Source organism: Sphaerodactylus townsendi, linkage group LG06, assembly GCF_021028975.2.
Source record: "Sphaerodactylus townsendi isolate TG3544 linkage group LG06, MPM_Stown_v2.3, whole genome shotgun sequence".
Taxonomy (NCBI): Eukaryota; Metazoa; Chordata; class Lepidosauria; order Squamata; family Sphaerodactylidae; genus Sphaerodactylus; species Sphaerodactylus townsendi.
The window spans coordinates 5,323,893-5,342,959 of record NC_059430.1 but is presented as its reverse complement, the minus strand read 5'-3'; the positions used below and the strand labels follow the sequence as shown (position 1 = coordinate 5,342,959).

Here is a 19,067-nt window from a genome sequence, read left to right as displayed (position 1 = left end):
TAGGTTTTTTTGAAATAATTTATTGTGGCTTCACGGTTCAAATGTTTGGCTTGTCTTGGACATTTTTTTCCTTTTAGGCACTGAAGGAAGAGGTTTCCATCTTTCTCTCCCCAGATGAGGACCAGAATCACTCTTCTAAGGCTCATTCCGCACATACAGAATAATGCACTTCCAAACTGCTTTCAGTGCTCTTTGAAGCTGTGCGGAATGGCAAAATCCACTTGCAAACAGGTGTGAAAGTGGTTTGAAAACGCATTATTTTGCGTGTGCGGAAGGGGCCTAACAGAAACGAGAGATCTGCCAGGATCCGCCCCTGCGGAGACGGCTCGACGTTCTCTCGACGGAAAGGAAGCGGGCGTTGTTTGGCTATTCGTAGATCCTCCAGAAGAGCGCAGAAGGTCGCTCCAAAGTCCCTCCAGTCTTCCGAGGATGGCTGCATGCCTCCCCCGGGGCCAACCCAGTCCGACCGCGGCTCAGAGGGTGCCATAGATGACGCGAGGACAGGCCTCAGGCAGGATACAGTGCGCTTCATGTTCCACCAACCCGGCAGGGCATTGGCAGCCGGGCACGCAGGGTTTGAAGCAGTGGGATTCCAGCACCCCCAGGGGCACGGCGTGGTTAAAGCAGGTCTTGGGGCAGGGTGGTCCGCATTCATCAAACACGTAGCCCCTGTCTTGGGGGCAGCCCACAGCTGAGGGGGAGAGAGGGGGGGAGGGAGGGACACAGGGTGAGTTGGATAGCTTTAAAAGGGGCTTGGACAGATTTATGGAGGAGAAGTCGATCTATGGCTCCCAATCTTGATCCTCCTTGATCTCAGGTTGCAAATGCCTTAACAGACCAGGTGCTCAGGAGCAGCAGCAGCAGAAGGCCGTTGCTTTCACTTCCTGCACGTGAGCTCCCAAAGACACCTGGTGGGCCTGAAAATCTGGCTGGTCTCCAATGTGCTCCTGGATTCACACATAATCATGATATATAATAGCATACCGTCATGTTGCAACCAACTCATTGTGGCCCCAGGAGCATGGGGTTATCAACACAAGAGATGAGCAGAGGTGGTTTGCCATTGCTGCCTCTGTGTAGGAGCCCGGGACTTCCTTGGTGGTCTCCCACCTAAGCACTGGTAATGGCTGACCTTGCTTAGCTTTCTCTCTGCCCCCAAAACTTTTCACTGCGGGAACTTTTCCGGAGCCCTGTCCACCTACTCACCGCAGAGCGTGGGCGACCGCCAATGCAGCACCAGCCCAGCATGGCGGCACTGAGCGGCATAGGCTTCCAAGGCCTCGCAGAGGCACTCGTCGCTGCCGGCGATCCCACAGGCACACAGGTCATAGACGCAGGAGGCGAAGAACGGCTCCGGGGGGACGACGGCGTGGCAGCGCTCGAACGGCGGCGACTTCAGCACCTTGCAACGGGTGTTGGCTTCTTTGAGGGAGCGGTACCCGGACTCTTTGCAGGGGTCCACGTCCAGCCCGTCGGCACACCTGCCTTGTTGCGTGGCGTTGGCCCTGACCACCTGCACCAAAGAAATAATACGTGGCAGCACTTTCATCTCAGTGAGACCACACCACGTCTCTGAGACTGAAGCAGTCTTATGGATGGGGTCAGCCCTGGGAAATCTCTCCCTTCCAGAGATCTTCCCAGACAGGACCAAATGCTCATTCTCCCTGGCTCATATCATAGAATAATAGAGTTGAAAAAGACCTCGAAGGCCATCCAGTCCAACCCCCTGCCATACAGGAACACACAATCAAAGCACTCCTGACAGATGGCCATCCAGACTCTGTTTCAAAACCTCCAAAGGAGACTCCACCACACTCCGAGGTCATGCATTCCACTGTCCAACAGCCCTTGCTGTTAGGAAGTTGTTCCTGATGTTTAGGTGGAATCTCTTTTCCTTCACCTTGAACCCATGACTCCTGGTCCTGGTCTCTGGAGCAGCAGAAAACAAGCGTGCTCCCTCACCAACATGACATTCCTTCAAATATCTAAACAGGGCTATCATGTCACCTCTCAACCTTCTCTTCACCAAACCAAACATCCCCAGCTCCCTAAGCCGCTCCTCATAGGGCATGAAATCCAGGCTTTTTACCATTGGAGCTGTTTCTCAGGCTAGCAGCCTACCTCACAGGGTTGGTGTGAGGACACAATTAGGAAAGTAGTGGGGAGAGAGCCATGTATGTTTTGTTGGGGGTGGGGGTGTTTTGTGAGCTGGTGCAAAGAATCATTGTTTGGTCGTCGTGAAGGAGAGTGGCCACCTATACCGGGGCGGGAGGGGCGCAAGCTCAAATTTTGTCCCCGGGATCCAGTTTGCCTAGATACGCCTCTGCTCTGCAGGCTCTGATCTTGGGTGTCCTTTCAGCCCCAAAAGTACATGGTTCTACTCCGGTCGTCCTGCCAATTCTGGCAATATATACATATATATTTTAATTTCCGATGAGCTATCTTTGAAGCTACTCAGACACGCTATGAAACTCGGCTGTGATTCTGAATTCATGTCTCTGTAGCTTCAAAGACCACTCATTGGAAATAAAAAAGGCAAACCATATATTGCCAGAATCAGCAGACGAGCTAAGTACCGTGTTTCCCCGAATATAAGACAGTGTCTTATATTAATTTTTGCTCCCAAAGATGCGCTATGTCTTATTTTCAGGGGATGTCTTATTTTTCTGTGTTCTGTCCGTCGGGCATGCTTCCAAACAAAAACTTTGCTACGTCTTACTTTCGGGGGATGCCTTATATTTCGCACTTCAGCAAAACCTCTACTACGTCTTATTTTCTGGGGATGTCTTATATTCGGGGAAACAGAACATAAGAACATAAGAACAAGCCAGCTGGATCAGACCAGAGTCCATCTAGTCCAGCTCTCTGCTACTCGCAGTGGCCCACCAGGTGCCTTTGGGAGCTCACCTGCAGGATGTGAAAGCAATGGCCTTCTGCGACTGTTGCTCCCGAGCACCTGGACTGTTAAGGCATTTGCAATCTCAGATCAAAGAGGATCAAGATTGGTAGCCATAAATCGACTTCTCCTCCATAAATCTGTCCAAGCCCCTTTTAAAGCTATCCAGGTTAGTGGCCATCACCACCTCCTGTGGAAGCATATTCCAAACACCAATCACACGTTGCGTGAAGAAGTGTTTCCTTTTATTAGTTCTAATTCTTCCCCCCAGCATTTTCAATGAATGCCCCCTGGTTCTAGTATTGTGAGAAAGAGAGAAAAATTTCTCTCTGTCAACATTTTCTACCCCATGCATAATTTTATAGACTTCAATCATATCCCCCCTCAGACGTCTCCTCTCCAAACTAAAGAGCCCCAAACGCTGCAGCCTCTCCTCATAAGGAAGGTGCTCCAGTCCCTCAATCATCCTTGTTGCCCTTCTCTGCACTTTTTCTATCTCTTCGATATCCTTTTTGAGATGCGGCGACCAGAACTGGACACAGTACTCCAAGTGTGGTTGCACCACGGCTTTATATAAGGGCATGACAATCTTTGCAGTTTTATTATCAACTCCTTTCCTAATGATCCCCAGCATAGAGTTTGCCTTTTTCACAGTTGCCATGCATTGAGTTGACATTCCCATGGAACTATCAACTAAGACGCCCAAATCCCTTTCCTGGTCTGTGACTGATAGCACTGTGACTGGAACTGATTGCAACACTGTGATTGATAGCAACAGGGTATAACCTTGCACTTTGGGGACTGAATATGTGCCCAGCAGCGAAGGCCTGGGACCTCAACGGGCTCAGAAGGGGATAACTCTGCTCAGAATAAGACCAGGAGCAAATGCCACCTGGCTCGGCAGCCGCAGCTCCAGAAGGGTTTTCATTTTTCTGTTGCGTTGCCGGAAAGGAACAAGCGAGCCTTTGCATCAGATCTGGACCTCTTCCTTCCCCCTTTCCACTGGAGGGAGATGCGCTCAGGTCCACCTCTTCGTTCCAGCTTTACCTTCCAGCTGTTGCCAAAGGCAGCCTCAGACAAGGTGAGATGCCCGGACCGGAGGCGCAGGTCGTCCTGGGGGTAGCTGTTGAAATTGCCGCAAAGCCCACACGTGCGCCCTTTGTACGTGCCGGGCACGCTGACCTCCAGGTGGGAGCGGCCATTCCAGAGAACCTGGAAGAGATACAGAACGAAATGGACAGACATGAGTCCCTTATGCCCAGTCATTTTGTTTGGGGCAGTCGTGTGGACTGCCCCTCCCAATTCCTGCATGGGTCAGGCCGAGGCAGGTGCCCCAAGGGACAAATTGTGGTGAGTTTTGCAATGGTGGAGCCTACTCCACCTGTGAGGGGATCACTAGCTGACATTGAACATAAAAACATAAGAACAAGCCAGCTGGATCAGACCAAAGTCATAAGAACATAAGAACTGGCCTGCTGGATCAGACCAGAGTCCATCTAGTCCAGCTCTCTGCTACTTGCAGTGGCCCACCAGGTGCCTTTGGGAGCTCACCTGCAGGATGTGAAAGCAATGGCCTTCTGCTGCTGCTGCTGCTCCTGAGCACCTGGTCTGTTAAGGCATTTGCAATCTGAGATCAAGGAGGATCAAGATTGGTAGCCATAGATCAACTTCTCCTCCATCAATCTGCCCAAGCCCCTTTTTAAAGCTATCCAGGTGAGCAGCCATCACCACCTCCTGTGGCAGCATATTCCAAACACCAATCACACGTTGCGTGAAGAAGTGTTTCCTTTTATTAGTCCTAATTCCTCCCCCCAGCATTTTCAATGAATGCCCCCTGGTTCTAGTATTGTGAGAAAGAGAGAAAAATGTCTCTCTGTCAACATTTTCTACCCCATGCTTCATTCTATAGACTTCAATCCTATCCCCCCTCAGACGTCTCCTCTCCAAACTAAAGAGTCCCGAACGCTGCAGCCTCTCCTCATAAGGAAGGTGCTCCAGTCCCTCAATCATCCTCGTTGCCCTTCTCTGCACATTGCCTCCCAGCGTGATCTCTCACCCATCTGCCCGGCACTCTGTACCTTCACGCCGATGTTGGTGTTGAGCAGGAGGGTGTTGGCCTTTAGCTCGACGTACAGGTGAGGTTCCTTGAGGAAGGGGAGGGTCACGGTCTGGGAGTCTACCTGGGGAAAGGCAAGAAGATATTCAGCCTGGCGACAGCCACATTGCATGGTCAACAGCAGGTGCACTCTAATCTGGAGAACCCGGTTTGATTCCCTGCTCTGCCACTTGAGCTGTGGAGGCTTATCTGGTGAACCAGATTAGCGTGTGCACTTCCACACACGCCAGCTGGGTGACCTTGGGCTAGTCACAGCTTTTCGGAGCTCCCTCAGCCCCACCCACCTCACAGGGTGTTTGTTGTGGGGGGGATGGGAAAGGAGATTGTAAGTCCCTTTGAGCCTCCTTACAGGAGATAAAGGGGGGGATAAAAATCCAAACTCTTCTTCTTCTTTTGTTCATGTCCCGCTTTTCTCCCCAGCTGGAACTGAACGTGGTTTAGAACACCCTTCTCTCCATCCTTTTCTCACAACGACAAACCTGTGAGGTAGACTGGACTGAGAGTTTGTGATGAGCCTGAGGCCGTGGTGGCGAACCTTTGGCACTCCAGATGTTATGGACTACAATTCCCATCAGCCCCTGCCAGCATGGCCAATTGGCAGGGGCTGATGGGAACTGTAGTCCATAACATCTGGAGTACCAAAGGTTCGCCACCACTGGCCTGAGGTAACCCAGCGAGCTTCCAGGGTGGAAGTAGGATTGGAACCCGGGATGCCCAATGTTCTGCCTCTCTCAGACACAGGTGCCCACCCTACCCAGATGCCACGAAGGGTTGGAGAACAGGCTCTGAGAGGCCCTCCTTCGCTTGGCACGGCGGCCAGGAAGGGTCTCCCTGGGATGATGTCAGAGAAGGTGCCTTCAAGGGTGTCCATAGCCTACCTGTTCAAGGTAAGCAGCGTGTGTTTGTTGTTTGGCTTGGAGGGGGTCCAAATGCAATGCGGTGAGCCAGTGGCATAATGAGGCAGGCACAGGGAGCTAGTGTCCCAGGGGCCACTTCCTGGGGCAGGGGTCTGCAGATGTTCATGGACTACAATTCCCATCATCCCCTGCCACCATGGCCAAGGGTCATGTGAGGGGCTGACTATGGGACCGTCCCCCATCGCAACTGCGCCCCGCCCCCGAACTCCATGTCCCACCCCCTGCTGTCAAGTCCAATGTGTAGTTTGGGGGCGGGATGAGCCCCACTGACCAGTGTTCAACTGCGCCCTATGGGGAGTGTGGGGCAGCTGTGGGGGGATATGTGTGTGCGGTGGTCAGGGTGAACCGTTGGGCTTGCCCTGGGTGCTATTTTACAATGCCACACCTCTGCGGGAGCAGCTTGGAAGCCGCCACAGCTCGGGTGACTGTAATAGCTCTCACAGCCTTGCTGGGAAGCCGCTGAGGCCCGGAGAGACCCACACGAAGTTTCGCTGGGCCAGAGCTGCCCCTCCCTGCCCTCCTCACCATGACAACCCGGTCCTGCAACAGCTGCACAGCGACATTGCCAATCAACACCATCACTTCCTTGGTCCAGGACACCCCCGTGCGCTCGTGGTCGTCATTGGTCACGTGGATGCTGCGTGGAGCACAAAAAACCATTGGTGGCACTCGACTGTGGGATGCGTTGCCGAGTCTGGATGGGGAAAATCCTGGAGATTTTGGGTACGGCCTGGGGAGGGAAGGACTTCTCTGGGGCCTCGTGCCACACAGTTCTCCCTCCGACAGCCATTTTCTCCGGGGGAACTGATCTCTGTCATCTGGAGACCGTTTTTTATTCTGTCGAGTCTCCAGGCGCCATCTGGACATTGGCAGCCCCTCGTTCTGGTTCCCAGCCTCCCAACGTTAGGTCTGTGTTGTTGATCAGCAGCATTTATTGATAAGCTCAGAGCACCAAAGCTTGGAAAAGCCCGTTCCGGGGAATGTGGTCTTTGCTATCCCCTTTATCCTTGTTGATGTTTAGATAGTACTAGCGGTACCCGGCCACGCGTTGCTGTGGGTTATTGTGGTGAAATGGGAAAGGAACAGATGCTGACCCTTCCCTCTCCCTCCGCTAGGGTGGGTAGGTCATATCCAGATGCTGGGCCCCCTCCCTCCCCTCCCTTGCATGCCACCCCTCACTCCCTCCACTCCCTCACTTATCTTTTATTTATTTATTTATTTATTTATTTATTGGTTAGGTTTATATACCGCCCTCCCCTGAGGGGCTCATGCAATCTTCCCTTGCATGCCTCCCCCTCCGTCCCTTCCCTCTCCCTCCCTCTTTTCCCTTGCATGCCACCCCTCCCTCCCTCTCCCACCCTTCCCTCTCCCTCGTGTGTATGTGTGTGTATGTGTTTCACATCCACTCGAGTTATTGCCTATGTACTGTTTTCACTGCTCGTATCTGGCCATCTGAGCGAACATTCTAAGCTGCACGAACATTCTAAGGATGACAGTTACACACAGGCAGCTGCATGACCTTCCCCATGGAGCGGCAGGGAAAAGGTGTTTGACCTGGGCCAGGTGTGAAATTTCAGGTATGTGAACATCTAAAAACACTCTCGCCTGGCTGGCTACAGTGGCTGGGAATTTTCAGAGGAATTGGCCCAGCAGTTACTGAGTTATACCATCACTAACAAATACACGGTTTGCTTTTTATGTATATAGATAGATTATATGTATAATTGTATTTTTCTCTCTTTGATTTTATTTTCCTTTTTTCTGTTCTCTTCATTGATGTCCATAAAAAATACAAAAGTTTCATCCCCTCCCCTAAACCCCACCCTCCTCAGACCCCGCCCCTAAAATTCTAGGCATTTCCCACCACAGAGCTGACAACCCTAAGACTCCCTCCCAGTCTGAGGCCCCCAGTGCAGCTCAGCACCAAGGTGTGACTGGGGGAGTGAGCGGAACTCACCTGAAGTCTCCTCCATCACAGTCCTGGGCCATAACATATGTGCAGGTCCCCTGGAAGTGAACCATCTTGCCGTCAAAAGTGCGGTAGTGTGGGTCACCAAAGGCCACGCAGGTGGCAGGGCGGGGCACGCAGTGTGGGCAACACATGCCAGGGAACCAGGCTGGGGTCTCATCCTGCCAAGGGTTGGGAAAGGACGAGATCATGAGAATTGCTTTCCCACCTGTCCAGTGGTGGCATCCAAAAATTTTAGTAACAGGTTCCCATGGTGGTGGGATTCAAACTGTGGCGTAGCACCAATGGGGATGAGCGGGGCATGACAAGGGCGTGGCAGGGCATTCCGGGGGCAGGGCATTCCTGGGCGGGGCTGTGGCAATGACGCAGCCACTGCGCCAGTCCTTGGGCGGGAAACGAATGCACGCAGGCGCAGGCTGCCATGCACGCCGGTGCACCTCCTGCTAGACTGCTTCAAGTTCTGCGCGCTACTGCTGAGAGGAGGGGCGTAACTAAGGCAAAAATCATGGGGCAAAGTCACCCATTAGTAACCCCCTCTCGGCACACACAAATAATTAGTAACCTACTCTCGGGAACCTGTGAGAACCTGCTGGATCCCACCTCTGTACCTGTCCTGCATCCAGCATCTCTCAGGACATCTAGGAGAGGACTTTCGCCACTGACCGGCGCACGGACACACGGAACTGCCTCATACTGAGCCAATTTCTCAAGGTCAGTCTTATTTCTTCTGACAGGCAGAGACTCTTCAGGGTCTCTAGACAGTGGTGGGATTCAATTATTTAACAACTGGTTGTTTACAAGCACCATTATAACAACCGGTTCTGCTGAAGCGGTGCGAACCGGCTGAATCCCACCGCTGTCTCTAGACCACAAAGCTCTCTAGACCACACCTGCTCTTCCACTTGGTCCAGGCTGCTGGGTCTTCTCTTAACATGTTTCCTCAGACTACAGTCTGTTACTAGCATCCGTTAATTTTCACCTAAACTTATCATACTTCCTTACCTGTTTGAACTCTGACCTCTCTCATTACACATTATTTGTCACTGCTAATTCGGGGGCACTGAGAATTCACACTCGGCAGGTTCGTGAAGAGATCCATGTCTAAACTACTGTACAGTTTTAACTATTTGCATACAGTTATTGTCGTGCCCCTAGACTGTTCAATACTGAGATTCTGTATTCAGATGATTTCTTTATTATGAAACAGCACAAGGGAAAAGCATTTAGACTTCAAGGTGTTGTGGGGTTTCCAGGCTTTATGGCCGTGTTCCAGTAGCATTTTCTTCAAGATGCCAGCCACAGATGCAGGCGAAACAGGAGAAAATGCTACTGGAACACGGCCATACAACCCTGAAACCCCAAAACACCTTAGTGATTCCGACAGTGAAAGCCTTCGACAAGACGTTTAGACTTCTATTGCTTGAATGAAAGTTTAAGCATTAAAACACCTCCCATTATAACCCACGTCATGCCCCATTACATCACACAACACTGCCCCTGAACATCAGTTTCCCCCAGTCCCCCAGTCCAGAGACAGAGACAGAGCGGCCTTCACTTTGGTCACAACTCACACTTCTCAGTGCTATGTATAGCATCAGCAAGCAAGTGTCTAATATAGGCTGACCAGACGTCCCGCTTTTGGCGGGACAGTCCCGCCTTCAAACAATTTGTCTCGCGTCCCGCGGGTTATTTCAATTGTCCCGATTTTTGGAAGGCTGCCGCACTGCCTTCTGGGGCGCAAGGCTGTGCGGCAGCCTCCCGCGTGTGCGGCCGCAGGAGCACGGCCTTCTGGGGTGCTGCTGTTTCCCGCCCTGTCACAGGGCGGGAAACGGGAGTGCCCCAGAAGGCAGTGCGCTCCTGCGGCTGTGCGCGCGGCCGCCTGCCTACCCGCCCGTCCCGGTTCACAAAGGTGACCATCTGGTCACCTTAGTCTAATAAGCAGATTGGAGTTTGCCTGGGAAACGAAGCTAAAGCAAAAGCAGACAGGAAGAAAAGAAGAAGAGTTTGGATTTATATACCTCCCTTTCTCTCCTGTTAAGAAGACTCAAAGGGGCTTACAGACTCCTTTCCCTTTCTCTCCCCCCCCACCTACATTCCCAACATATGTTAATCCAGCCTCTATTTAAAAATCTCCAAAGAAAGAGACTCCCCAGGTAGGTCTGGCTGAGAGAGCTCAGAAGAACTGTGACTAGCCCAAGGTCACCCAGCTGGCTTGTGTTGGAGTGCACAGGCTAATCTGAATTCCCCAGATAAGCCTCCACAGCTCAAGTGGCAGAGCGAGGAATCAAACCCGGTTCTCCAGATTAGAGTGCACTTGGTCTTAACCACTACACTACACTAGATCTCAGGGCGGGAGGAGGCCGGGAGGAGGAAAAGAAGATCCTATGTCCTGGCCGGGAGACGTGGCAGGATTGAACCAGAGCTGGGCAGATCATCACAGTTTACCCTTCCGCATTGCAGCTTTCCCCATCATGGTCTTGATATGTCGTGGGTCAGCATATGAAATTAAATGGGAGTTTGGGGGGAGTTTTGCCGAAGCCGCAGACAACACGCGAAAGCCAGCAGATGACGCAGAAAAAGATTTAGGAACTCAGAAAGGCAAAAATATATATGTATGGTATTGTATAATATCAACATATTCCATCGTTTAATACCATAGATCAGTGATAGCGAACCTTTTCGAGTGCCCAAATTGCAACCCAAAACCCACATCCCAGAAGGATGCCCTCACTCACCGCAGCACAGACAACTGGAGGGCATCTCTTGCTGTTGCAATGCACCTCCCCAGAGATACAAGAGCAGGTTGTGCATTCGTCCACCTGCCACTGCTCGTTGGGCTGGAAGGTGCGGCCGTGGTGGGAGCAGCTACCCCCGGGATCTGGGAAAGAAGAAGAAGAGTTTGGATTTATATCCCCCCTTTCTCTCCTGCAGGAGACTCAAAAGGGCTTACAATCTCCTTGACCTTCCCCCCTCACAACAAACACCCTGTGAGGTAGGTGGGGCTGAGAGAGCTCCGAGAAGCTGTGACTAGCCCAAGGTCACCCAGCTGGCGTGTGTGGGAGTGTACAGGCTAATCTGAATTCCCTAGATAAGCCTCCACAGCTCAGGCGGCAGAGCGGGGAATCAAACCCGGTTCCTCCAGATTAGATACACGAGCTCTTAACCTCCTACGCCACTGCGTAGTTTGGATTTACACCAGAAGAAGAGAAGAACAGTTTGGATTTATACTCCCCCCTTCTTTCCTGTAAGGAGACTCAAAGGGGCTGACAATCTTCTTTCCCTTCCCCCCCACAACAAACACCTTGTGAGGTAGGTGAGGCTGAGAGAGCGCCAAAGAACTGTGACTAGCCCAAGGTCACCCACTGTGTTGGAGTGCACAAGCTAATCTGGTTCACCAGATAAGCCTCAGATTAAGTGGCAGAGTGGGGAATCAAACCCAGTTCTCCAGATTAGAGGGCACCTGTTCTTAATCACTATGCCACGCAGGCTCTCTGGACAGGAGAGGGTTGGTGGCTACACAAACATGCCACGTTGGGCTTTCTGAGCAAAACTGCTGGCCAGTGGAGGGAGGGGGACCTTTAGTGAGCATTTACGACAGGAAGAACTCAGGAGCTACAACCCCCCGAAATTAAAAAAAGAAGAGCTGATGGAAATACAGCGTGAGATGGCCAGCATGAGCTCAGAAAACGGCGCTGACGAGGAAGTCCGGGGACCTCAGAGCAGCGTGGGAAATGTTTAAAAAAAGATCTGCACAGCGAGGGAAAACACTTCCTCAAAAGAGCCGCTTCTAGAAAACCGTTTTCAGAAAAGAATCGCTTGGGAACGGCATGCAAATAGAACCACGCAGAACTCCAGTGGCGTATCTACCTAGGGACAAGGGGTACCCCTTGTCCCTGGGCTCCACTCTTCTGGTCATGTGGGGGGCACAAAATCGGCTCCCCACGGGACCAGGAAGTCCTGCTGCCTCGTCGTTTTCGCATGCCTCGACTCTGTCTGTGTCAGTCGAGGCGCGCAAAAGTGACGAGGCAGCATGACTTCCTGCTGCCTCCAAGCACCCTCAACCCCACCCTGGACTCCCTGGAGGTGGGCACCCTAGACCTTGCCCATGTCCATGGTGACATGGGCAGGGTCGAGGGCAGTGGGGGGGTGGAGGCTGGGGGCATCAGGGGGTGGAGATGGGGGTGGGAGGGCAGAGCCTGGGAGGTGTCCTGGAGACAATTTGTCTCCGGGCGCTGCTTACCCCCGGTACGCCTCTGCAGAACTCCATGGAGGAAATATTTTATGTCCTGCCTCAAAATGTTTCATTTGGCTTGTGGGACAAGGACCACAATCTGACCAGCATGACCATGGGGTTCCCCTTCTTACCTTGGCACTGGGCACAGCAGCGTCCCGGAGTCTGCACTTTCGCCTGGCCCTCCGGGCACACCACAGGGACACATTCCTGGATATGGCACTCGATGTGGCCTAACTGAGATAAAGAGGGAGGGGTCACGTGCAAAACCCCCATGGGCAGCCACCCCACCACGACCCCCAAATTTTTTTGCACCAGGTCATTTCTAAATCATCATCACATTATAGAAAATGCCCCAACTCACAAATCTGAACCCAGCAATGGTGAAACACGCAGGTTCTTTGATAGAGATAAAAGGCACGAAAGGCTGAGAATCCATGAATTGCAGGACCTGAAAGGGATTAACCCAGTTCAGGGAGTGACATTATTAGTCACAATTGCTATAGGGAACCTTCACGTTCAAAGGCAGGATGCCTCTCGGGGAGGCGAGGGCGTGGAGGCGGGAAAGCGGACCCAATTAGGAACCCCCTCTCGGCACACACAAATAATTAGTAACCCACTCTCGGGAACTGGTGAGAACCTGCTGGATCCCACCTCTGATTGGAACCACATTCTTACTCAGGAAAGCCTAGTTGCCTACTCATGCTCCTAAATCTCCAGTGGAAAACCTTTTCATTTGAATGTGGGCAGCCAGCAACAAGCGCTGCCTTTATGTGACCCTGCCCATGCTGTGAAAAGTTCAGCAGGCACCGTGGGGGTGCCCCGGTGCCCACAGAAACCACATTGGAGAACCACTGTATGGACGACTTCTTCCATTTGCTTAACTACCAGGAAAACACCCCCTTTTCTGGTTTGGGACAGGGAACTTGATCTTACACTGCATGAGCAGGTGACGCAATCATCAACGCTGTCCCTCCAGGTCTCGCCGTCAGACGCCCGTCGCCCGTCGACTTCGATCAGGCATTCTGCGGGAAAGAACAGGGAAGCAGGTCTAGAGGAGTCTGCTCTAATCAATATCAGTCCTGTGGGGGGAAATGGGGAAGTTTCCCCTCCCCACAGGTCTTCAGACTGCCGTCCACACTGACTTGAGAATGAATGTAACGAAATGCACTTCCAAGTAAACACGCCCAGATTTTAGGGGTGCCGACCTCTGAGAGACAGGACAGGCATTCTTCTGACATTCCAGCCGATCTCCAAACAACAGAGATCAATCCCTCTGGAGAAAATAGAAGTTCCAGAAGGCGAAAACTAGGGCATACCAAGATTCTAGATCAGTAATGGCCAACCTTTTCGAGACCGAGTGCCCAAATTGCAACCCAAAACCCACATTTATCACAAAGTGCCAACGCGGCAATTTAACCTGAATACTGGGGTTTTGGTTTAGAAAAAATAGTTGGCTCCGAATCGTGCGTTACTCGGGAGTAAGCTTGGTGGTAGTCGGTGGCTTGGCTTTGAAGCAACCGTGCGACTCTCCCAACGGGTGAATCACGACCCTAGGAGGGTTTAATCAGAAGCAAGCCCCATTGTCAGCAACCGAGCTTACTCCCAGGTAAAGGATCGCGCTTTAGTTCTTCGCATGAAAATCAGTGGGGTTTAACAGCGCTTAACAGGGTTACCTACACTGCTTTCCCAAAACTAGGTCTTAGGTCAGTGGTGGCGAACCTTTCGCACTCCAGATGTTACAGACTACAATTCCCATCAGCCCCTACAATTGGTCATGCTGGCAGGGGCTGATGGGAATTGTAGTCCATAACATCTGGAGTGCCAAAGGTTCGCCACCACGGTCTTAGGTTTAATGCTAATAATTGAGCCCGGCGGCCCAGGCCAGCCGAGATGTGGGGGGGGGCACTCTGCGCGTGCCCACAGAGAGGGCTCTGAGTGCCACCTCTGGCACCCGTGCCATAGGTTCGCCACCACTGTTCTAGGTGAAATCCCTTCCCCAACCTCAGTTCTCCACCGGCTCCACACCCGAATCTCTGGGCATTTTCCAGGCTGCCGCTGGGTCACCCTATCAGAATTGCGCTCACTTGTGACATTGACTGGCTGGGAGCAGAGGTAGGGCTGCAGTCTGGAAACAACATGCTGGAAATGGGGTCTTTGGCCTTTAAGGGGGTCTGTGGCTAGCTTTGGTCCTTGGACTTGAAAACTGGGCTGAACTGATCGACGGGCTACCAAATGCCTAATTTGGCATTTCAAGTGGCAATCTGTTCCTGGGGTGCTACTGCATCGGAAGTGGGCTTCTTTTCAGTGAAGTCAGGAAGAGGTATTCCAGCTGGTCTGCCTTTGCCTGCCTCGGCACAGAAGAAGAGAAGAGAAAAGTTTTGGATTTATGTCCCCCCTTTCTCTCCTGCAGGAGCATTCTCTCAGCAGCTGGGACCATTCATCCTCTGTTCTTCCCCTCACAACAAAACACCCTGTGAGGGTAAAATGAGAGAGCTCCAAGAAGCTTGGGTGACGAGGCTCCAAGGGTCACCCAGTTGGCGGCAGCAGGTGGAGTGCATTGGCTAAATCTTGGAATTCCCCCAGATGAGCCTCCATCAGAATTGTGGTAGGAGTGGGGAATCAAACCCGGTTCCTCCAGATTAGATACACGAGCTCTTAACCTCCTACGCCACTGCTGCTCCCTGTGGGATTCTTCAATGGTGGGTTTCTTCAACGGCCCTGCATTCAAGCACCAACCAGAACCAAACCTGCTTCGCTTCCAAGATGTTTCCAAACTTAGTTTCCAAGTTTGGGCCATCCAGGTCAAGACAAGAGATAAAGAGAAGTGGTTTGCCACTGGACCACAACCTTCGATTTCCGTAACTGTCTGTCATCCAAGTGCAGATCAGAACCGACTCTGCTTTCAAGAGCAGCAGTGGCATAGGAGGTTAAGAACTCGTGTATCTAATCTAGTGGCGTAGGAGGTTAAGAGCTCGTGTATCTAATCTGGAGGAACCGGGTTTGATTCCCAGCTCTGCCGCTTGAGCTGTGGAGGCTTATCTGGGGAATTCAGATTAGCCTGTACACTCCCACACATGCCAGCTGGGTGACCTTGGGCTAGTCACAGCTTCTCGGAGCTCTCTCAGCCCTGCCTACCTCACAGGGCATTTGTTGGGAGGGGGGGGGAAGGGCAAGGAGATTGTCAGCCCCTTTGAGTCTCCTGCAGGAAAGGGGGGATATAAATCCAAACTCATCTTCTTCTTCTTGCTGGGCAGAAACCACACCTGACTCCAAGCATTTCTCTAAAATCACTTGGCGAGTACCAGGAAAGGTATCTGTAGGGCCGTGGGGCCCAGGGGCACCACATTGAGGACCCTTGACTCAGAGTCAGGGCACCTACTGGGCGTGTCAAAGGTCCTGACTCTTGCAGAAGAAGACCCACATTTCTATCCTGGAAGGAGACTCAAGGAGCTTATAACCTCCTTTCCTCTCCCCACAACAGACACCTTGTGAGGCAGGTGGGGCTGAGAGAGTCCTGAGAGAACTGTGACTGGCCCAAGGTCACCCAGCAGGAACGTAGGAGTGCGGGAACACACCTGGTTCACCAGATAAGCCTCTGCCACCTAGGTGGAGGAGTGGGGAATCAAACCCTGTTCTCCAGATTAGAATCCACCTGCTCTTAACTATTACACCACGCTGGCTATCCTGGTTCTCGGGTGCTGGGAAAGACCTTTTTGTGCTGATAAGAATGCTGCTGTCCTTTGTAATAAGCTTAGCTGAGCTCGAATTGGTCAAAGGGTGGATGCAGAATGTAGAGCATGGAGGTATAAAGGGTGGAGGGGCAGCATATGTCACCGTCACAGATGGGGCAGCAGGCGCCACGAGGGGTGAACTGCTCGGCAGTCGGGCAGCTCAGCAGTGGACATCCTTGGTGGACACAAACCCAGGTCAGATCCTGCAACGAAAACAGACACATCTGGGCTGAACCAGCATTCGAAGAGGCAGAGGGAGTGTGAAGGATCCTTCTCGGAGAATATTTCCTCCACAGTTTATTTGCTCTGCTTGTAGAGGCTGGCACGCGTGTGAGAGAGAATTCACCCTTCTTTCTGAACTTTGAAAGAAAAGAGGAGGGAGAGCAAAATCTGAAATATTTTGAAGAGAAGCTGTTATGGCCACGGAAAGAGAGGGATGGCAGGACAAGACAGGACCTGAACAGTAGAAAGAAGAAAAATTAGATTTTAAAAACCCCTGATTTCTCCTCAATCAGAAGGGAATCCTCTTTAGAGTGTGGCCCACACAAACTCCTTCCCTTCCTCTCTTCGCAACAGACCCCTTATTAGGCCACAAAGTGGACATGGGCCAACAGTGTGATGCTGCAGCCAAGAAAGCCAATGTGATTCCAGGCTGCATCAATGGGAGTAAAGTGTCTAGATAGAGGGATGTAATAGTACTACTCTGTTCTGCATTGGTCAGACCTCACCTGGAATACTGTGGCCCAGTACACAACACCCGGCCTTCCAGGATGAGAAAGAGAAGACCAGGGGCACAGCTTCACAACCCAGGTCTGGGTCCCAGGGGAAGCTGGACAAGGAAGGGGAAGGGAAGAAATGGCCCACTGAGTGTTTGGGCAGACTTAAGGAGAAGCCTGCTGGGCTGATGGTGGGACAGAGCCGTCTTATGTTGCACCCCCTTGCAGTGTGGGCTCGTGACCGTCTGACCCCATATGTCCCAAGTAGGCCTCTACGGTCGGCAGAGGCCAACTTACTGGTGGCCCCCGGCCCCTCCATGATACGATTGGCCTCTACCTCTGGCTAGGGCTTTATGTCCTGGCCCTAGCCTGCCTGGAACACCCCTTCCATCAGATAGGTGCGGACCCCATGGGACCTTGGAGAATCTCCTCAGAGGGCTCTGTAAAACCCGCTTTGTTCCCAGACTGGGCTTTTGGTGAGGTCGGCCATGGGGTCCTCCTCCTGGGATGCCATTATGTCAGCCATTCCATCATCGGCACGCCCAATATAACATCTTTGACACTGCTACCCCCGCCCGGCCTTGGGATCGGGTGCCACACAATTTAATAATTTTATAATCTTATTGTTATGTATATTGTGCTGATGCTGCTAGTTTTATGAATTTTGTGAATCGTTTTAACTTGCTCTAATTTATTTTAGTTGGTGTATTGTTGGTTTGGCCATTGTACGTTTGGCCCAGTGTACACTGGGGGGGGGGGGGTGGGGGGGGGGGGGGGTGGGGGGGGGGGGGGGTGGGGGGGGGGGGGGGTGGGGGGGGGGGGGGGTGGGGGGGGGGGGGGGTGGGGGGGGGGGGGGGTGGGGGGGGGGGGGGGTGGGGGGGGGGGGGGGTGGGGGGGGGGGGGGGTGGGGGGGGGGGGGGGTGGGGGGGGGGGGGGGTGGGGGGGGGGGGGGGTGGGGGGGGGGGGGGGTGGGGGGGGGGGGGGGTGGGGGGGGGGGGGGGTGGGGGGGGGGGGGGGTGGGGGGGGGGGGGGGTGGGGGGGGGGGGGGGTGGGGGGGGGGGGGGGTGGGGGGGGGGGGGGGTGGGGGGGGGGGGGGGTGGGGGGGGGGGGGGGTGGGGGGGGGGGGGGGTGGGGGGGGGGGGGGGTGGGGGGGGGGGGGGGTGGGGGGGGGGGGGGGTGGGGGGGGGGGGGGGTGGGGGGGGGGGGGGGTGGGGGGGGGGGGGGGTGGGGGGGGGGGGGGGTGGGGGGGGGGGGGGGTGGGGGGGGGGGGGGGTGGGGGGGGGGGGGGGTGGGGGGGGGGGGGGGTGGGGGGGGGGGGGGGTGGGGGGGGGGGGGGGTGGGGGGGGGGGGGGGTGGGGGGGGGGGGGGGTGGGGGGGGGGGGGGGTGGGGGGGGGGGGGGGTGGGGGGGGGGGGGGGTGGGGGGGGGGGGGGGTGGGGGGGGGGGGGGGTGGGGGGGGGGGGGGGTGGGGGGGGGGGGGGGTGGGGGGGGGGGGGGGTGGGGGGGGGGGGGGGTGGGGGGGGGGGGGGGTGGGGGGGGGGGGGGGTGGGGGGGGGGGGGGGTGGGGGGGGGGGGGGGTGGGGGGGGGGGGGGGTGGGGGGGGGGGGGGGTGGGGGGGGGGGGGGGTGGGGGGGGGGGGGGGTGGGGGGGGGGGGGGGTGGGGGGGGGGGGGGGTGGGGGGGGGGGGGGGTGGGGGGGGGGGGGGGTGGGGGGGGGGGGGGGTGGGGGGGGGGGGGGGTGGGGGGGGGGGGGGGTGGGGGGGGGGGGGGGTGGGGGGGGGGGGGGGTGGGGGGGGGGGGGGGTGGGGGGGGGGGGGGGTGGGGGGGGGGGGGGGTGGGGGGGGGGGGGGGTGGGGGGGGGGGGGGGTGGGGGGGGGGGGGGGTGGGGGGGGGGGGGGGTGGGGGGGGGGGGGGGTGGGGGGGGGGGGGGGTGGGGGGGGGGGGGGGTGGGGGGGGGGGGGGGTGGGGGGGGGGGGGGGTGGGGGGGGGGGGGGGTGGGGGGGGGGGGGGGTGGGGGGGGGGGGGGGTGGGGGGGGGGGGGGGTGGGGGGGGGGGGGGGTGGGGGGGGGGGGGGGTGGGGGGGGGGGGGGGTGGGGGGGGGGGGGGGTGGGGGGGGGGGGGGGTGGGGGGGGGGGGGGGTGGGGGGGGGGGGGGGTGGGGGGGGGGGGGGGTGGGGGGGGGGGGGGGTGGGGGGGGGGGGGGGTGGGGGGGGGGGGGGGTGGGGGGGGGGGGGGGTGGGGGGGGGGGGGGGTGGGGGGGGGGGGGGGTGGGGGGGGGGGGGGGTGGGGGGGGGGGGGGGTGGGGGGGGGGGGGGGTGGGGGGGGGGGGGGGTGGGGGGGGGGGGGGGTGGGGGGGGGGGGGGGTGGGGGGGGGGGGGGGTGGGGGGGGGGGGGGGTGGGGGGGGGGGGGGGTGGGGGGGGGGGGGGGTGGGGGGGGGGGGGGGTGGGGGGGGGGGGGGGTGGGGGGGGGGGGGGGTGGGGGGGGGGGGGG

The 19,067-nt window shown here is 55.8% G+C and overlaps 1 protein-coding gene across 1 annotated transcript in view; it reads right to left on the bottom strand.

The window, feature by feature from the left end:
• LOC125435269 (kielin cysteine rich BMP regulator) overlaps positions 1-19,067 on the bottom strand; it is a 124,244-nt gene continuing 105,177 nt past the window's right edge. The window contains exons 32-42 of the mRNA XM_048501460.1: positions 16,592-16,692; positions 15,967-16,222; positions 13,066-13,154; positions 12,264-12,366; positions 10,634-10,776; positions 7,887-8,059; positions 6,455-6,566; positions 4,975-5,076; positions 3,944-4,108; positions 1,207-1,513; positions 1-691 (exon numbers count right to left, since the gene is read on the bottom strand). Coding sequence (XP_048357417.1) covers positions 474-691; positions 1,207-1,513; positions 3,944-4,108; positions 4,975-5,076; positions 6,455-6,566; positions 7,887-8,059; positions 10,634-10,776; positions 12,264-12,366; positions 13,066-13,154; positions 15,967-16,222; positions 16,592-16,692 — 1,769 coding nt within the window. The 3' untranslated portion in view covers positions 1-473. The remainder of the gene's footprint in view (positions 692-1,206; positions 1,514-3,943; positions 4,109-4,974; positions 5,077-6,454; positions 6,567-7,886; positions 8,060-10,633; positions 10,777-12,263; positions 12,367-13,065; positions 13,155-15,966; positions 16,223-16,591; positions 16,693-19,067) is intronic.